Source organism: Aspergillus undulatus, assembly GCF_047715775.1.
Source record: "Aspergillus undulatus strain CBS 261.88 unplaced genomic scaffold BDV17scaffold_32, whole genome shotgun sequence".
In the NCBI taxonomy this organism is placed as follows: Eukaryota; Fungi; Ascomycota; class Eurotiomycetes; order Eurotiales; family Aspergillaceae; genus Aspergillus; species Aspergillus undulatus.
Genome location: NW_027396636.1, coordinates 253287 through 268684, shown reverse-complemented (window position 1 = coordinate 268684; position 15398 = coordinate 253287). Strand labels below are relative to the sequence as shown.

At 51.9% G+C, this 15398-nt stretch overlaps 7 protein-coding genes across 7 annotated transcripts; 5 read left to right on the top strand and 2 right to left on the bottom strand.

Moving 5' to 3' along the window:
• The first annotated feature begins 560 nt into the window (after positions 1–560).
• On the top strand, positions 561–2608 carry BDV17DRAFT_122164 (Zn(II)2Cys6 transcription factor). Its single transcript, XM_073754025.1, has 3 exons — positions 561–681; positions 792–1072; positions 1122–2608. Exons 2-3 carry the CDS (start codon positions 996–998, stop codon positions 2485–2487), a joined length of 1443 nt encoding a protein of 480 aa, XP_073614511.1. The 5' UTR covers positions 561–681; positions 792–995; the 3' UTR covers positions 2488–2608.
• Positions 2609–4995, bottom strand: BDV17DRAFT_122161 (GMC family oxidoreductase). Its single transcript, XM_073754024.1, has one exon. It carries the CDS (start codon positions 4446–4448, stop codon positions 2730–2732), a length of 1719 nt encoding a protein of 572 aa, XP_073614510.1. The 5' UTR covers positions 4449–4995; the 3' UTR covers positions 2609–2729.
• Positions 4996–6065: 1070 nt separating this feature from the next.
• BDV17DRAFT_292415 (uncharacterized protein) lies at positions 6066–6483 on the top strand (the record flags this gene model as incomplete). The annotated part of the gene is made up of 2 exons (XM_073762362.1): positions 6066–6288; positions 6338–6483. The coding sequence occupies 2 exons, from the start codon at positions 6066–6068 to the stop codon at positions 6481–6483; spliced, it is 369 nt and encodes a 122-aa protein (XP_073614509.1).
• Positions 6484–8006: 1523 nt separating this feature from the next.
• BDV17DRAFT_122106 (Zn(II)2Cys6 transcription factor) lies at positions 8007–10549 on the top strand. The gene is made up of 9 exons (XM_073754022.1): positions 8007–8184; positions 8237–8359; positions 8407–8513; positions 8562–8681; positions 8735–9276; positions 9323–9596; positions 9643–9821; positions 9867–10050; positions 10106–10549. The coding sequence occupies exons 1-9, from the start codon at positions 8135–8137 to the stop codon at positions 10522–10524; spliced, it is 1998 nt and encodes a 665-aa protein (XP_073614508.1). The 5' UTR covers positions 8007–8134; the 3' UTR covers positions 10525–10549.
• On the bottom strand, positions 10326–11681 carry BDV17DRAFT_122134 (dihydrodipicolinate synthase family protein). The gene has a single exon (XM_073754023.1). It carries the CDS (start codon positions 11540–11542, stop codon positions 10574–10576), a length of 969 nt encoding a protein of 322 aa, XP_073614507.1. The 5' UTR covers positions 11543–11681; the 3' UTR covers positions 10326–10573.
• BDV17DRAFT_299107 (uncharacterized protein) lies at positions 11682–13087 on the top strand (the record flags this gene model as incomplete). Its single annotated transcript, XM_073763817.1, has 5 exons — positions 11682–12110; positions 12172–12363; positions 12420–12550; positions 12587–12757; positions 12928–13087. Exons 1-5 carry the CDS (start codon positions 11820–11822, stop codon positions 13085–13087), a joined length of 945 nt encoding a protein of 314 aa, XP_073614506.1. The 5' UTR covers positions 11682–11819.
• Positions 13088–13592: 505 nt separating this feature from the next.
• Positions 13593–15369, top strand: BDV17DRAFT_299105 (putative amino acid transporter (Mtr); the record flags this gene model as incomplete). The annotated part of the gene is made up of 5 exons (XM_073763816.1): positions 13593–13751; positions 13857–14118; positions 14207–14398; positions 14462–14856; positions 14938–15369. Exons 1-5 carry the CDS (start codon positions 13611–13613, stop codon positions 15367–15369), a joined length of 1422 nt encoding a protein of 473 aa, XP_073614505.1. The 5' UTR covers positions 13593–13610.
• Positions 15370–15398: the final 29 nt, after the last annotated feature.

The window sequence follows — 15398 nt, the reverse complement described above, 5'->3', positions numbered from 1 at the left end:
TTATTATTTATTATTTTACCTAGTCTAAAAGTAGTTTCGTTTCTTAGGTATTACTCTATCCAGGGTTAAACCTAAGTCTGCGATTTTAGGTCGCCTGGTTGCTGTTATAACCACAAGAAAGGCAAAGCAGAGGGATAGTGTTAGGAGAACGAGTTTCATTAGGCATTCGAATGTTTTATCTGCTTTGACTGGGACAACTATTAATGGGGGTGGCCGCCGCCGCAGTCGGAGTTGAGGGGGGTTGAGCCGGAGATGGAGGAGAGTCCTGCGTCTAGGTCTGGGTCATCAGGGAAGTGGGCAAGAAACGCAGGTTGATCGGGAGAGCATATGTCTCGTAATTAGTACAACAACAATATAAACAAATATTCAGCCCCCCCATTTCACGTTTCAGAATGGCGACAATATCTGGGTGACCCCTTTCCACCGCTGCAGTTGACGCATCTCTAAACCACCAGCCTAAGCCCGCCCTCGACTCAAAACCTCAGGCGGGTCTCTTCCAACGGCGTCAGAACTAGTCAGTCGTTTAGCTAACTACCGCTTACCCTGATATAATGTAATGCAGGGTGCCAGAATACTTGATCTAGGGATTTATGATCCCAAATAGTACTCCGTACGGGACAACCTATACTCCACTTAACGATGGCTAGAAATGGCTACGCCGGCGGCTTTTTTACGAAACCTGTAGGCAGCTTCCTGTCTTGGTATCTGTGAGCGTCTTTCCACGGCCAGGCTTTGAAGGATGTTTACAACTCGTGCGATTGATAATGAAAGAAAATTGATCAAAGCTTCAGATGTCGCGCGCCGTCTTGAAAATTGTTATGTCCCGGGATGATCAGCTGAAAGTGAGCGCCGGTCACGGGGCTGAGGGCCTAAACCGGGCAAGTTGACGCTTAACTTGGAATCATCAGCCTTATTTCTGTCCCTCGTCTTCAGAACAGAGTTTGTCCTCTTCTTACTTTTAACTTTCATCGTCATACTGATCTCCAATAAAGACGATGAGTCAATCCCAGGCGAATCCTAGTCGAAAACGTGCCGGCACGAAAAAGTCAAGGACGGGCTGCCGTACCTGCAGGTAAGGATGTGGTGATCATTCAGGGTCATCGAGCCTGACTTTGGTGCAGAGCACGACACATAAAATGCGACGAAGCGCCTGGCTCTTGCAAGAACTGTACAAGCACCGGTCGGTCCTGCGAATATGACCTCCAGCGACTCCCCCGTTTAGGCCGAGTCAGCACCGCAAACGAGAGCGGACCCCTCCAGCTCATACCTCGTGAGATCGCAGATGGGTTGCGCTGGGCAGTAACCACCGATGAGCGACGATGCTACTCGTATTTCACGTCCCAAACAATCTCCACACTCTCCGGATTCTTCGACTCGCCGCTCTGGCAGGAAATACTTCCCCAGCGGAGCCTCTCGGATCCCGCAGTTTACCACGCTGCCGTCGCTTTGAGCGCTGTGCACCAGGATTTGGAAATGCACGGTCTGCCGCTACCAGGACAAGATCTGCAGAATGTATGGAATCAGTTCGCGCTTGACCAGTGCGGAAGGTCGTTTAGTCTGCTCAGTCGACGGCGTGGGTCGCAAGATCCGTACTTTCGCGAGGTCATGCTTCTGTGCTGTTTACTGTTTGTTCTTACTCAGCTACTGCGGAGCCAGTACGATGAGGCTTTTCGGCATTTGCAGAGTGGGTTGAAGATCTTGGACGAAGCGAAGGAGAACCCCTGCGAACCGCCGGTTGCGCAGTGCATAGTTGCGGCATTCACCAACCTGGAAATCCAGTCCCTTCAGTATGGGGCTTGTGAGGTTGTGCTGGAGAATAATGGATTCGAGCATCAAATATGCGCCTTTGACACCCCGGGGGTCTTCTCGAATTTTCAAGAGGCACGTCGATCGTTCGACTCAATTCTGGGTGCGGTGTTTCGGTTTCTTACACGGTGCGGCGGTCTGTCAGAGGAGGAAATACTCTCGGACTACGAAGCATTGCATGAAAAACAGCTAAAGCTCCTCTCCCAGTACAATGATTTCGGCAGCCGCTTCGAGTTGTTTTGCGGATCCAGAACCTTCAATGCAAAAGAGCAGAGAGGCGCAGATATGGTGCGGCTAGTGCAGCGCAGTATGACCCTGACTGTCAAGACATGTCTCCTTCGCGACGAAACTGCACTCAACTACTACACACCAGAGCATGAGAAGCATATCTCGATGGCGGCGGAAATCATGACCAGGTTCCCGGACCGCCCAAGTGTGACACTAGACATCGGCATCATTCCGCCATTGTACTCTGCAGCTATGTGGTGTCGGGATCACAACATTCGACGTCGCGCAATTGCAGTTCTTAAATCCTGGCCACATCGTGAGGGCTCGTTCGAGTCCGAGTGGGCCGCTTGGGTAGCCTCGGAACAGCTCAAGGCCGAGACGATGTCTGAGCTTGAAGAGGACAGTCGAATCGACACATCTAGCCAACAGTCGAAGGCGGAAAAGGGAAGGTGACCAGGCCTCGAAATCAGTGGTTTTTCTCTCGAAGATGCTTTGACCTCTACCAAGTGCATGGAGCGGTGGCCCTGTGTCCGGGCTATCCGTCAAGCGAGAGCTGGCACGCTCAACTTTTCTCCCAACGCACCGTGTCTGCCTCCGTTACATGAGCATACCTTTACTACTGACATAAGTAGGATACCGACGGAAGTGATTGTCTGAGTCCGATTCACAACGTGCACACACAGTAGCATCTAATATCAGCTGGAAATGAGATCCGCTGCTTTATACGCAATGGCATACACCAGTGCCTGATAATGCGCAGTGACTGGATGCGGCAGAACACTCGCATCCACGACCCTCAAGCCCTCCACGCCTTTAACTCGAAGCTGCGTGTCGACGACCTTTCCCATTGCAGCCGATCCAGCAGGATGGTAGAACGTGTTACCGCCTGCCTTCACTTGGGCATCAATCTCCTCGTCTGTGGCCTGTGTACCCAGAGCCTTAAACCCAGGACGAGGCGCTTCGGACTGAACGATTACTTGGCCTTCCGGTGTCTCCAGGAGGAGATTCGCGACCTTCCTGATACCAGAACGGAGAACAGTGCGATCGAATTCCGTTGCGTAATAGTTTGGGTCAATTTGGGGCGGCGTTGTTGGCTCGGCAGACGCCAGTGTAATGCGGCCTCGCGAGGTTGATGCCATACATAGGACTGCAGAAGCGATATGCGTACCGTCCATGGGGACGTTTACGCGCGAGACAGCCGCACCTGCTGGCGCGTACACAACGAGTGTTTCCACGTGGCCAGCACCAGGCGCTAGATACGGGTGTTCCTCAACATTGCTCTCTCCGTCTTGATGCAGTGCACGAATTAGGTCGTCGCGAGGAGCCTGAGAAGTAGCAATCCAGTCGGCAGGAAGCCCGAGGGCGTACGCCGGGCTCTTCCACAGCGGTGTACCGATAGACAACCCTTTCTCGGGATTCCGCAGCTTCCACCACTGCACAAAGGCAAAATGATCGTGGAAGTTCCGTCCAACCTCTCCTGAATCCACGATGGTTTCGATACCATGCTTCTCGAGCTCATCGTGCGGCCCAATCCCCGAGAGCATGAGGACTTGGGGAGTGCGATATGCCCCTGTAGAGATGATGACTTCCTTGTCTGCGAGGAATATCGCGCCTCCAACCAGCTGCACTCCCCTCGCAACTTTCTTCCCTCCTTCATCCTCAACAAGAATCCTCTGCACCATCGTCTCCGTTAAAACCGTCACATTAGGTCGATCCCAAATCCCAAACACCTCGCTCGAAATTTGCCGCTTCCCCGCTCGCCAATTCTCAACCAACTCGCCCAACCCCAGCGGCGAACCCACATTCATATCCGATATCCTCTTCACACCAACCCTCTCCCAAGCCCTCCTCAAAGGCTCGCGAAGCGGATACTTCCTCTCTGCGGAACTCCCCGAAACAGACCCATTATGGATCAGCCCCTCGAGCCCATGCGCCGCCACCTCATGACTCCTCCCTTCTCCCACCCCTTGACCCTGCGCATCAGCATCAGCATCAACCCACCTCTCAACCATCCGAAAATACGGCAACAACCCCTCATAACTCCACCCCTTATCCCCAACAACCTCCGCCCACCGATCATAATCCGCCGCATCGCCCCGCGTCCACGTCCCATAGTTGATCGCCGACCCGCCACCAAGCGCCTTCGCGGCCGCATTATAGCATTCCCTGTTATTAAGGTGGGCCTGTGGAACGGTCGTGTACGCCCAATCGAGGGGCGAACGGTGGGCACCGAAACAGGCGAGCGGGGAGGATGTGAGAGGATGCTTTGCGACGTCGGAGCCGGCTTCGATGACGAGGATGTTGGAGTCGGCGTGTCGGCTGGAGAGGAGAGAGGCGAGCGTGCAGCCTGCGAGGCCGCCGCCGGCTATTATGTAGTCGTAGATGTTGGTGGTGTTGGTAGTTGATGAGGACATGTTTTCAGTTTTGGCTTTGGAAAGGGTGCTGTTGTAGTTGTACTTGAAGTATAGTGTACTGACTTCTGTGGCCTGTTGATACGATGAAGATGTAATATGAAGTTGAAGGGCTGGTCCTATTTATCTTCCCATCTCCGGGTATAGAAGAATATCTCCATACGCCAAGCACCTGCTCTCCTTCCAGGTGACTACGGACACCTCATCGGCCACATCCTCAAACACGAACAAACGAACGAAATTCGTCTCCTCTCCAACCAGATGCGCACCTAATCCAGCTCCCGCTCGCAACGCTGAAACCCGCAAAGCCTCTCCATACCAATTCTACATTGGACGCGGATATAGTTCCAAGCAAAGACAATCAGTTTGGGGAAGTCGAACACGTACCGACCAATGAGGACCGGAATACGAAAACCCCGTTCGGACTCAAGTAGTAGGAGGGCAGTTCAGCCTCAGCTCAAACACGGCCGAAGCAATCATTTCTCTAGATCGTCAAGCCTGGATGGGGCGGATTCTGCAACACGGGGTGGCCAATGAAAGCTTCCAGCTGTTCTCCAGCGGCACACCCGCTGGGGCTCATATTATTAATAGCGTTCAAGCAATCCAAATGCTTTAAGGGTACAAATACCCACCTGGAGAGGGCGCGCAGCTGAATTTTTTGGATATTGACACCAGCTCATCTACGCCACTCAGAAAAATACCTCTTGTGTCGTCCAATAAAAGTGCGTTACAAATACGGCGATATACGATGGCGGCGGTGTCGACACTGATGGCGGGAGTAGTGTGGGATGCTAAATATAAGACAGGATTTCAGGAGACTGACAACGAGTGGTCGGGGGTTGAAGCGCTGCGCAGAGAACAGCTCGAGGAGACCATTAAAGTCAAAGTTCTTGGCGGGGTTTCCGGGATTCCCTCAGACAAGATTGCATCTAATGCCGAAGCCTAGGCGGGATGCTCTTTTCAGTGCTTGAAGACTTAGATTCTTAGTATGTACTGAGAATCCCAACAATAAAAGTCGTGAGTTGTTCTCCGTCTCCGCACTTGCCTCAACACCACGCCAGAATGGGCTGTTGGCCCTGGAAGCTAGCATACTGTTGAAGTTTAAGGAACCGGTTTGGCTCAAAAAGATAGTTCATGTATTTGAAAGTAATTTTGGGTCGATCCAGCTATATAAGGAATACTGATACTACAGAACTTGGAGAGGTTACAGACAAGTCCTCCGTATATTGTATCTCGCGTCTCGCATACTCTGTAGACCTGCGGCTTAATAGACCCACGCGGTCAAACTCTATACAGAATACAGATTTTAGATAGAGGACTTATATTAGCTCTAGGGTGCAGGAATTTAAACCAGGCTTTCTAATACTGTATGATTGCTTGTTCTTTCCAACAAGTGGACCATGTCCCAACGCACTTGGCTGATGTACATATACAGTCGCAAGCAAGAATCAGGACACAACCGTGGGTTGACGAGTCTCTGTGCCTTGTTTACAACACATACGCGGCGGCCTTCCCCCCTCCCCTCCCTCACTTCACCATTCTCCACCTACCATGGTTTTTACACACTCTCTCTATTACTCCCTTTTACTAGATATATTACCTTGATATCCTCTGCTTATCATGGCCATAGCTGACCGAAAGCCAGATGCAGAGTTTCTAAATGTCGACCGAGCGGCTCTCATCCAGGCTATCAGCAAGAAGAGCGGTGTTACCCACTTGAATACAGCAACAACGGCCAGTATCTGGCTGGATGATACTTCCAAGCTTCGTGAGCTGGAGCAACGCAAGGACGTTCGAAGCGGGCTGAGAGCTATCCAGAAAACTGTGAACGACACGTTTGCTCGTGAGTCCTGGTTTGAAGCAGGTTCCTTGCAATCAGTTAATCTGTTTAGGTGGCTATTCAGAGAGCTGCGAAGACGAAGCCACTGAATTAGCAGAACAAAGCACAGAAAAACCAACCAAAAGACTGGCGGAAACTACCCCGATCTCTTCAGAGCGCCCTCTGAAAATCGCCCGAGTCTCTGAAGAAGATTACTGAGAATCAAATCTATGTTACCATGGAAGATGTGAGTATTATGTACACCCTTTCTCTGACGGAAGACTGAAGATACCCAGTGCATGAGGAGAGACAAGGGGGCTTGTGTTATAACACGCGCAGAAGAGCCTATTCAAGCTTTTTGCATTTACTCGTGGCCGAGCACATCTGAGAGAGAGAGAGAGCTTTCCAGATATCGTTTCTCAAGCTAGCAGATTTACTCTGGAATTCCGATAGAGTGGCCCGATGGAAAACTACTATGGCAGACTTCAAGGAAAACCCCTGCTCACATTACATGACCCTATCCTGTCAGGTTAAAGAACTCTAGGCTCCCAGTCGATTCGCTTTGGCTCCAATCAAGCTCTCTGCCGACTGAAAGTCTTTGGGGCTTCGATTGTTCTGGTTGCCTTACCGTGAGTTCTGCAAGGAGGTTCAGTTCACCGCGCCTCCGGTGCTTCCTGACTATTTTCGTGAGGAGTATAAGGGTGCAAAAGCTTTCAATTGCTTGACCGAAAGAGTAGTCTCTGGCGCTACGGACAAATCTCATAACATTGAGGACCTGTGACCCTGAGAAGCTGCCCTTGCCGTCTGTGGGTTTGCTGGAATTGCATTGGTTCTGCGACAGGATTGCTGCGTTGACTGGCGAGTTGGCATAGCTCAGTAATGGCATGGCCGAAAACGCGTTAAGCAATATGTATGGTACTTTTACAAGATGATTTCTGCATCACTGTAACCTCTCATGCCTGGATTTAAGTTGGATGTTGTCTTTTTGCCTATTGTATACCGAAGTCTCGGACTTGAACGTATCAAAACTTACCTAAGCTTTTTAGAAGCCTTCGCTATGCTGTACGTGATCAAGAGCTCTATCGATGAGGAACATTGGCATTTCTATGGCAATCATTCATTATAAAAGAGGCACGGGGTCATGAGTAGACCTGCCCATCTGCTGCCTTAGGTATCTACAGACTTGCGCTAGTCCCAATTGGAGGCCTGGGATGCCGCCCACAACCTGTGGCCGCGAGCTTCTTCTACTGTTTGGTTACTCCCCTCGTGATCTGTTCCAGGACTCCTGTGCAAGAAATGAGATACGGAACAACTGTTTAGACTTGTTCCTTTGTGTTTCACTAACGTTATTTCATTTTCAAGCACTTCCATTAATGCGGGCATGCCTCTTCACCCAATATCTTCCCTCGCGATTAGCTGCCCTACAAAAGAGGCCATATGACTGTGGGGAACCGGGGAACCGGGGGGGTTCCAAACTTCGAAGAGAGTCGTATGAGGAAAATGCGGAGGCCCCGGGGAGTTTGACGCGGGAGCTGATCATGCCCATGGTCGAGAAACTCCGGGGAAGCAGATTGTCGTCGTGGTACGTCATCGGAAAGGCTGCCGATGCCTAGATATCAGACCGGGAGCGTTCCCGATGATTCTTTTTGAACCAAGAAGTGGGCTGCATCTGCATGGTCTCTAGCATATTCCTATTCGGGGCATTATTTCCAGGCCCTGATAAGATACCATGGCCACTTGACTGTCTCCACTGCGCCTATCTTTCCCCCGCATCTCGGTGAATGTCCGTTTCGCACAACGTTGTATGTCATGGCCCCTGCAACTTTGAGATATTGCATGATCTACCGTCACGGCCTATACCAATATCATAATGGAGCCATCACATAAAGAAAATGGGATTAGGAAGCGGTCAACGAACGCGTACGTGAAACATGCAATCTGTCATAATCTCGCTAACCGAGTTTGTGGACAGGTGTCAGCGGTGCCGCAAACAGAAGATCAAGTGCTCTGGGTTCCAACCATGCAATACATGTCATAAGCGCAAATTGACGTGTGTGTTCGATGATAGGGATCAGAAAGTCCTTGTCACTCGAGGGTTTGTCTTGTTGCTCTCCTATCCACGCACAATCCTGACGCTGGTAGATTCATCGAGGACCTCCAGAGGCGAGTTGCGCTGTTGGAGCGGGGCGAGGAAGATCCGTCTAGCCCGCATAGCTACGTGGAGCAAGAAAGGAATAGACCTGATGATGGTACGGCACTCTACAAACAGTTCCTGGAGTCATTCCTGACTGTTGCAGGCGGGGACGAAGATAATTCGGGTGATCCCAGTTTTGGTCAAGGCATAGAAGGTGCAGACTTGACAAATCCACTGTCCACAGGACCGTCAGCATTTACAACCGCCGCGACAGGACAAATATGTGAGTATTCTTCATTTCAACTGTTCATTAGATGGGAAGCTCATATAGATTAGTCTACTTAGGAACCTCATCCAACTGGTCTTTTGCTCGGAAGATCCTAAGCATGACCCATGAACATTTACATAACTCACTTCTACCAACAGACAGTCTGCTATTCGAAGGCACGACGTACGACTTGGGGTGGGACGGCCAACGAACAACGGTATATCACGAAGCACCTATAGTCCCGACCCTCGACTACTCAATATACCTTATCAACGCAGTCAAGTTCCACGCGGGCCAGCTTTTTCACCTTTTCGATGAAGGATCTTTTATGGGTGGTTTATATGCATTTTACGAGGATCCTGGACAACAAATGGCAACAGATGCCTTGTGGTACATCCACTATTTGATCATTGTCGCTCTAGGGAAAGCACTTGTCGTGCAGCGGAATCGGCACACTAGGCCTCCAGGTTGCGAGTTCTTTGTGAGAGCACTTCAATTGCTTCCAGATCCAACGCATCTCTCTAGGGATCCCGTAATCGCAACTGAGGTGCTGTGCTGTATTGCACTGTACCTACAGTCCTTGGACTTTCGCAGCTCAGCACACAACTTTGTACGTCCAATTCCTTGGTTACTGATTTATTAGCTGACAATCACAGATCGGGCAAGCTATGCGAATAGCCCTTGCGCAGGGTATGCACACTGACATACCGGTGCTGCACCTTGGCGAAGCTCTTGTCCAGAGATGCCGCAAGGTATGGTGGACAATCTACGTCCTGGATCGGCAAATGACCTCTTTGATGGGGTTACCGCAATCTATACAAGACAATCAGATCCACCCTCAATTGCCTTCGTTCCCTGGATCACCCCAGAAGGTGGTTGCCTTGGGCATGCAAATCCGAATGTGTCAGATTATTGCGGAGATCAACAGCAGTATGTGACCTTGCAAACGTTACTCAACAAGGCCTAACTGAGATAGCTGTTTATGGAGCGGACGGGCGTCTCAACCGAAAATTCCTAGTGAGAACGAAAGCGGCGCTTGCTAGCACAACGGACCTGGCTGGCGATCTTCAAAGGTCGTTTGACTTGCAGTTGGACAAAACCACCATAAGCGGTGTTTCTAGAATGTCGGCTCATTTGCACTTACTTTACCATCAGGTGAGTCTCAACCCCTCTCAATCCGAAGTATGCTTACAAGTGCAGTGTATTGTCCTTGCGACACGACCATTGCTATTATGCTTTCTGAAGATGCGGTTTCAATGTGCCGACACCTGCCTAGAAACTCTCAACTCGTCGGCAAACGTGCTCCGTCTGCTTCAGGTCTGCATAGACTCGGCTCAGCAGCAGCTCAACATCCTCAGCTGCCTATTTGAGCAAAGCCTTCTCGGTATGCCGTTCCTGCCGGTCCAATAACTTATAGACACCAAGCTGACTGTCCGTAGATAGCTTTCTCCCCTTTGACCTGGAATCCACCTTTGTCTCGAGCGTAGTTCTTCTCATGGCCCCGACAATTGACTTGGCTCTCCTCGAAAGCCGGCGACCGTGGCTACAAAAGAGCTACATGATACTTGACGATATGATCAGCCGTGGAAATCTAATTGCGAAGTACCGCAAGTCCGAGCTTGAGCAATTGAGCGGACTACTGTACCAGCTCGCACCAGATCGAGTACAAGCGGACGGCTCGACAAAGGGACAGATGATCGATATTCCGTCGCCATTACCACCTGCTTATCGAGTTCCAGAGCTGCCGAGCCTGAACGATGGACTCACGACGGCTGAAATCATGGCCGTGGCAGAATCTATTGACACGGGCGACGTGGACTGGGTTGCACACGCGGTTACGGAAAACCAGATCTGGTAATTCTCGAAGCTAGGCAAATTTGTACACATGAGACAAACGACTTTATGACCTACAGACTACCTTCAATAGCTATGATCTCAGACATGACTTTGCGCACATTTGCCTTGGCGGCTTCGCCCGCCTCTTCGTACGGAGTCCTCGGCTTGAACTTGGTCTCTGCATCATCGACACCTGCCCTAGACGCCGAGACGATCGCAGCAGCGAACTTGGTACTTGCAATGCCGCTTTTGCATGGCGACTCAGCCAAAGCTGCCTTGCGATGCAGGGCCAGTGCTTCTTCCACCTTTCCAGCCTTGTATAGTCGGTAGATCTGCATAATCGTCTTGGGCACGACATTGGCAAAGGCAGCGATGCACCCCGCGGACCCAACAGCCAACCCACCAAGCAAGAAATCCGACTGCCCTCCAAACACCGCAAACTCCTCCGGCGCAAAAGCCGCCGTTAGGCGCGTAATCTTCCCAACCTGCGCGCAGGTGAGCTTCACGCCGACGACATTACTCTTACCACTCGGCGACGCCGCCGCAGACGCGCGCACAATTTCAGTAATTGTATCCGAATCAATATCCACTCCATTCGTCACACCGGGGAAGTTATACACCACCACCGGCAACGGCGCCTTCTTCGCAACGTCTGCGAAAAACCGCTTCACCACCGCTGGACTCGTTGCCTTTCCGAAGTATGCGGGCGGCAAGACAAGGAGGTAGTTGGCTCCAGCCTCCGCGGCATCATTAGCAAGCTCAAGGACTTGTTTTGTAGAGTGGGCGCCGACACCAGCCATAATGGGGTAGTTTGGGCCGACGGCCTCGCGGGCGGCGCGAATTGCTGCGGCGCGCTCATCGCGCGTGAGCAGGAATGCCTCTGCGTTTGTGCCGAGAATGACGAGGCCTGTGAGGCACTTTGACAAGTATGCGCAGTACTTCTTGTGGGCTTCGAGGTCGAGTGTGTCGGTTGTGTGGTCGAAGGCTGTGACCGCAGGGACCCAGACGCCTGCTGGGGGGACGCGAGGGAGGGAGGACATGTTGATGGTAGTTTGGTGTCTAGTGACTGTTGTGCTTGCGAAATTTCTGTAAGTTGTGTTCCGGTCTATGGGATTGTTATACGCAGGCCCCTCGGGAAGATGGCCGGTGCTGCGGGGTCCTCGACTTGAGCTATCCAGAAACCACCGGAGGTGTTCCCGACTGAACCACGATGTTCAATTCTGTCTCAAGCTGTAAATAGCTACAAGATGCCTCTCAGAAAGCTCTTGTTGCTATCTGTTTCTGAGTGTTTTGCGCACAAGCGAGCCCAAGAGCGCAATGATCCTTAAACGCGCAACAACCCCGCGCATCAGCTGGGTGAGTTGCCCCTCCAACGCGCATTACTCCCAGTTGCAATGCGACGGAGCTGTTGAACAACAGTATGGCCTCGGCCCCCTGGGCCTTCCAATGGCCATAAATCTCCAGCGACATTTGTCCAAGGGCCAGGAACACGACTTGACATACTACAATCGCACGATAGCTACCGGCGAGCCCTTGAGGGAGCTCGGCGCAACACCCGCAACAAGCCTTCTTGATCTAGTTGCAAGATGCGACGCTATATTCACCATGGTACCGATATCCAGTCTCAGCACATCTAAACGATAGTCTAACAGCCGTCCATGACTGCTAGCTCGCAAACGACGCCGTCCTCACCGAAACAATAACCTCCTTATACTCATCATTACCAACCGCCCCACAGCAGATAAACCTGCAGATAAATCTAGATAAGAAGATCTTCATCGACTGCTCAACCGTGCATCCCGACACAACAGCCCATGCATCAAAGACCCTCTCCGGTCTCGGCGCCGTCTTATCAGCGCCGGTTTTCCCGCGGGGGGGGGGGGTTGTGTGGGGGGCGCGATAGCGGCTGCAGGACAGCTAGTCTTTGCTCTCGGTGAGCCGGCGCCGGGTATTGTCAATGTACGGCGCTATATCGATGGCGTGATGGGGAGGATGGTTATCGAGTCTAGTGACGAGACGAGGAGTGCGGCGTTGTTGAAGATTGGGGGGTGAGTTTACTGATATCTGGATCCTTCGGGTTACAGTTGGATTGCAGATATGCTGACAGCCGCCCGCTGGATCATCATAACGCTGAACCTCATGGAAGCAGTCGGTGAAGCGCAGGTGTTTGCCGAGCGGACGGGTCTCGAGACGGCCGCAATGGAAGAGCTAATCACGGAGTCGTTTGGGCCTGTTGCCGGGGGATGCATCGAAAGGTATGATAATCATGATCCATTATTTAGATTATGCAATCTCAGAGATCGAAGCTAACGAAATGTGACACATTGGCATCCGGTATCTATGCACCACCCCTAGATACCTGGCCAGGCTTCGGAGTATATCCCTGACCATCAAGGACGCCGAGCATGCATTATCACTCGCCAAGGAAGACAACACTTAAACTCCCCGGAACGGAAACCACGCATAAGAACATGCGTGCTGCTCGCGACTACGCTGGCGAGTGTCTGGACAGCAGCTCGATGTACGGAATCCTGCGGATGGAGGCCGGGCTGCCGTTTTGGAATGAGGTCAGTCGGCAGGGATAATCGCTCGTGCCTGAAACAAGCATAGACCAGCATATAGACGCCAGAATACAGCTCTTGGGATTGGGGATTCACACGGATATTCCCCGGCCCTGCCTACCTCCCCGATCCAGACAACTAGACGATCCCCCGCATCGCCAACGCTCCCGGTCCCGTAAATGGCGCACGGCGAGCCTCCCGAGTACTCCTGTTGATAACAGATCATCAACAATATGACCTCAAGCACCGCCCCGTTTCCCGTTTCCCGCGGCTCCAGATGGCCCCGGTCTCCAGTTTCCAGAGATCCAATGTAAGCTGGCCTGACTGTTGAAGTAATTACGTAGTGCCCATTGTAGATAGTCCATCCCCATTCTCAACCCAAGCCGCAGTCCAAGCTCAATCTGCCCTGCCCTAGTTCCTGTTGTACTACGCTACTAGGCCCTAATTGTAGATGTCTTAAATGGGCAGCCATCCCTTGCCTTCGCCCCTCCGGTCCCGCCACCGCTCAGGTCGACTTGACTTGTAACACTCAATCCTTTCCACCACCATGTCTGAAGCGCCCAAGATGAAGCCTGAGAATGAGGACCTGGCTCAAGTGCCCTCTATGCTGGGGGAAATTCAGTCCCATCCGGCTCCCCATGATGATGTCTTTGGCGAGATGTCTGAAGGGGGTCCGAATTACCGTGATGTAAGTACATCAACCCAGCCCAACCTAACCTATGTACCAGCACCAGCACGCGTGTATGGTAGGCCAATCTATCTACGAAGAGATTGTCTAACAATCAGGGTCCAGGTCGGATGGCTCGGCACTGTCGCCCTGATGATGAAGACCCAGATAGGCCTCGGCGTGCTCTCGATCCCAGCGGCATTCGATACTCTGGGCCTCATCCCCGGCCTGATTGTCATGCTCGTGATTGCTGCCATCACAACCTGGTCCGACTATATGATCGGGGCCTTCAAGCTTAAGCACCGCCAGGTCTACTCGATTGCCGACGCGGGAGGCCTGATGTTTGGGCGTATAGGGAAGGCTTTCTTCGAGTTTGTTTATATCCTTTGTATGTCTTACCTGCCTTTTACCTTCTTCTATGATGAGACTGAGACTGAGACATGGCACTGACTCTGGCTGGTTTCTTCTATTTACAGATTGGATCTTCGTCGCCGGCTCGGGAATGCTGAGTGTCTCTATCGGACTGAACGCTGTCTCAACGCACGCTGCATGCACGGCGATATTCGTTGCTGTTGCTGCCATTATTGGCTTTGCATTTGCGAGTATTCGTACGTTGGGCAAGATGGGCTTTCTGGCCTGGGGTGGGCTTTTCTGCATCATTACAGCTAGTGAGTTCCCCTTCCCTCAATCCGTTTCCTAGTCTTCTGCATCTAACTGCCATTTCTCTCCAGTCCTCATCGTAACAATTGCCGTTGGAGTGCAAGAGCGTCCCGCCGAAGCACCCATAACCCCCGGCCCCTGGAAATCAGACTTCAAAATCGTCGGCAACCCCTCATTCACCGAGGGGATCACGGCAGTGTCCTCACTGATCTTCGCATACTGCGGCACGCCCGCGTTTTTCGCTATCGTCTCTGAAATGCGCAACCCGAGATTCTACACCCGCTCACTGCTCTGCTGCCAGTCCGGCGTGACGAGTATCTACATCACGATCGGGACAGTGGTGTACTATTACTGCAGTAGTTATGTTGCGTCCCCGGCGCTGGGGAGCGCGGGACCGACGATGAAGAAGGTCGCGTATGGGTTTGCGTTGCCTGGGTTGATTGTTACGACGTTCCTTGTTATTCATGTACGCTCTTTTCCCCTTTCCCCTTTACTCTCCTTTCTCAAGGCGAGTTAGAGCCGAACTAATGCTTGTTGTACGGAGTAGTTACCCGCCAAAATCGTCTTCATCCGCCTCCTCCGCGGCAGCCGGCACCTCAGCTCAAACACCCCAATCCACTGGGTAACCTGGATCTCATGCACAGCCGGGATAACCATAATAGCGTATGTGATTGCCAGCGCGATCCCCGTCTTCGACGGGCTGGTTTCGCTGGTCGGTGCGCTGCTGGGGACGCTCATGTCGTTTCAGCCTTATGGGTGCATGTGGCTGTATGATAATTGGAAGGGCGAGGGCGGGTACTTGAAGAGAGGGAGTAAGCGGTGGATTGCTATGGTTGTCTGGTGTGTTTTTGTTATTTCAGCTGGTACGTTCTGTATGGTTGCGGGAACTTATGGGAGTGTTGTTGGTGTTGTGGATAGTTATCGGGCTAGTGGGGGGAGTAGTGCTTGGTCTTGTGCCGATAATTCGAATTCGGTGTAGAGGGGGGGAGGGGAGGTTCGATTTGGTTA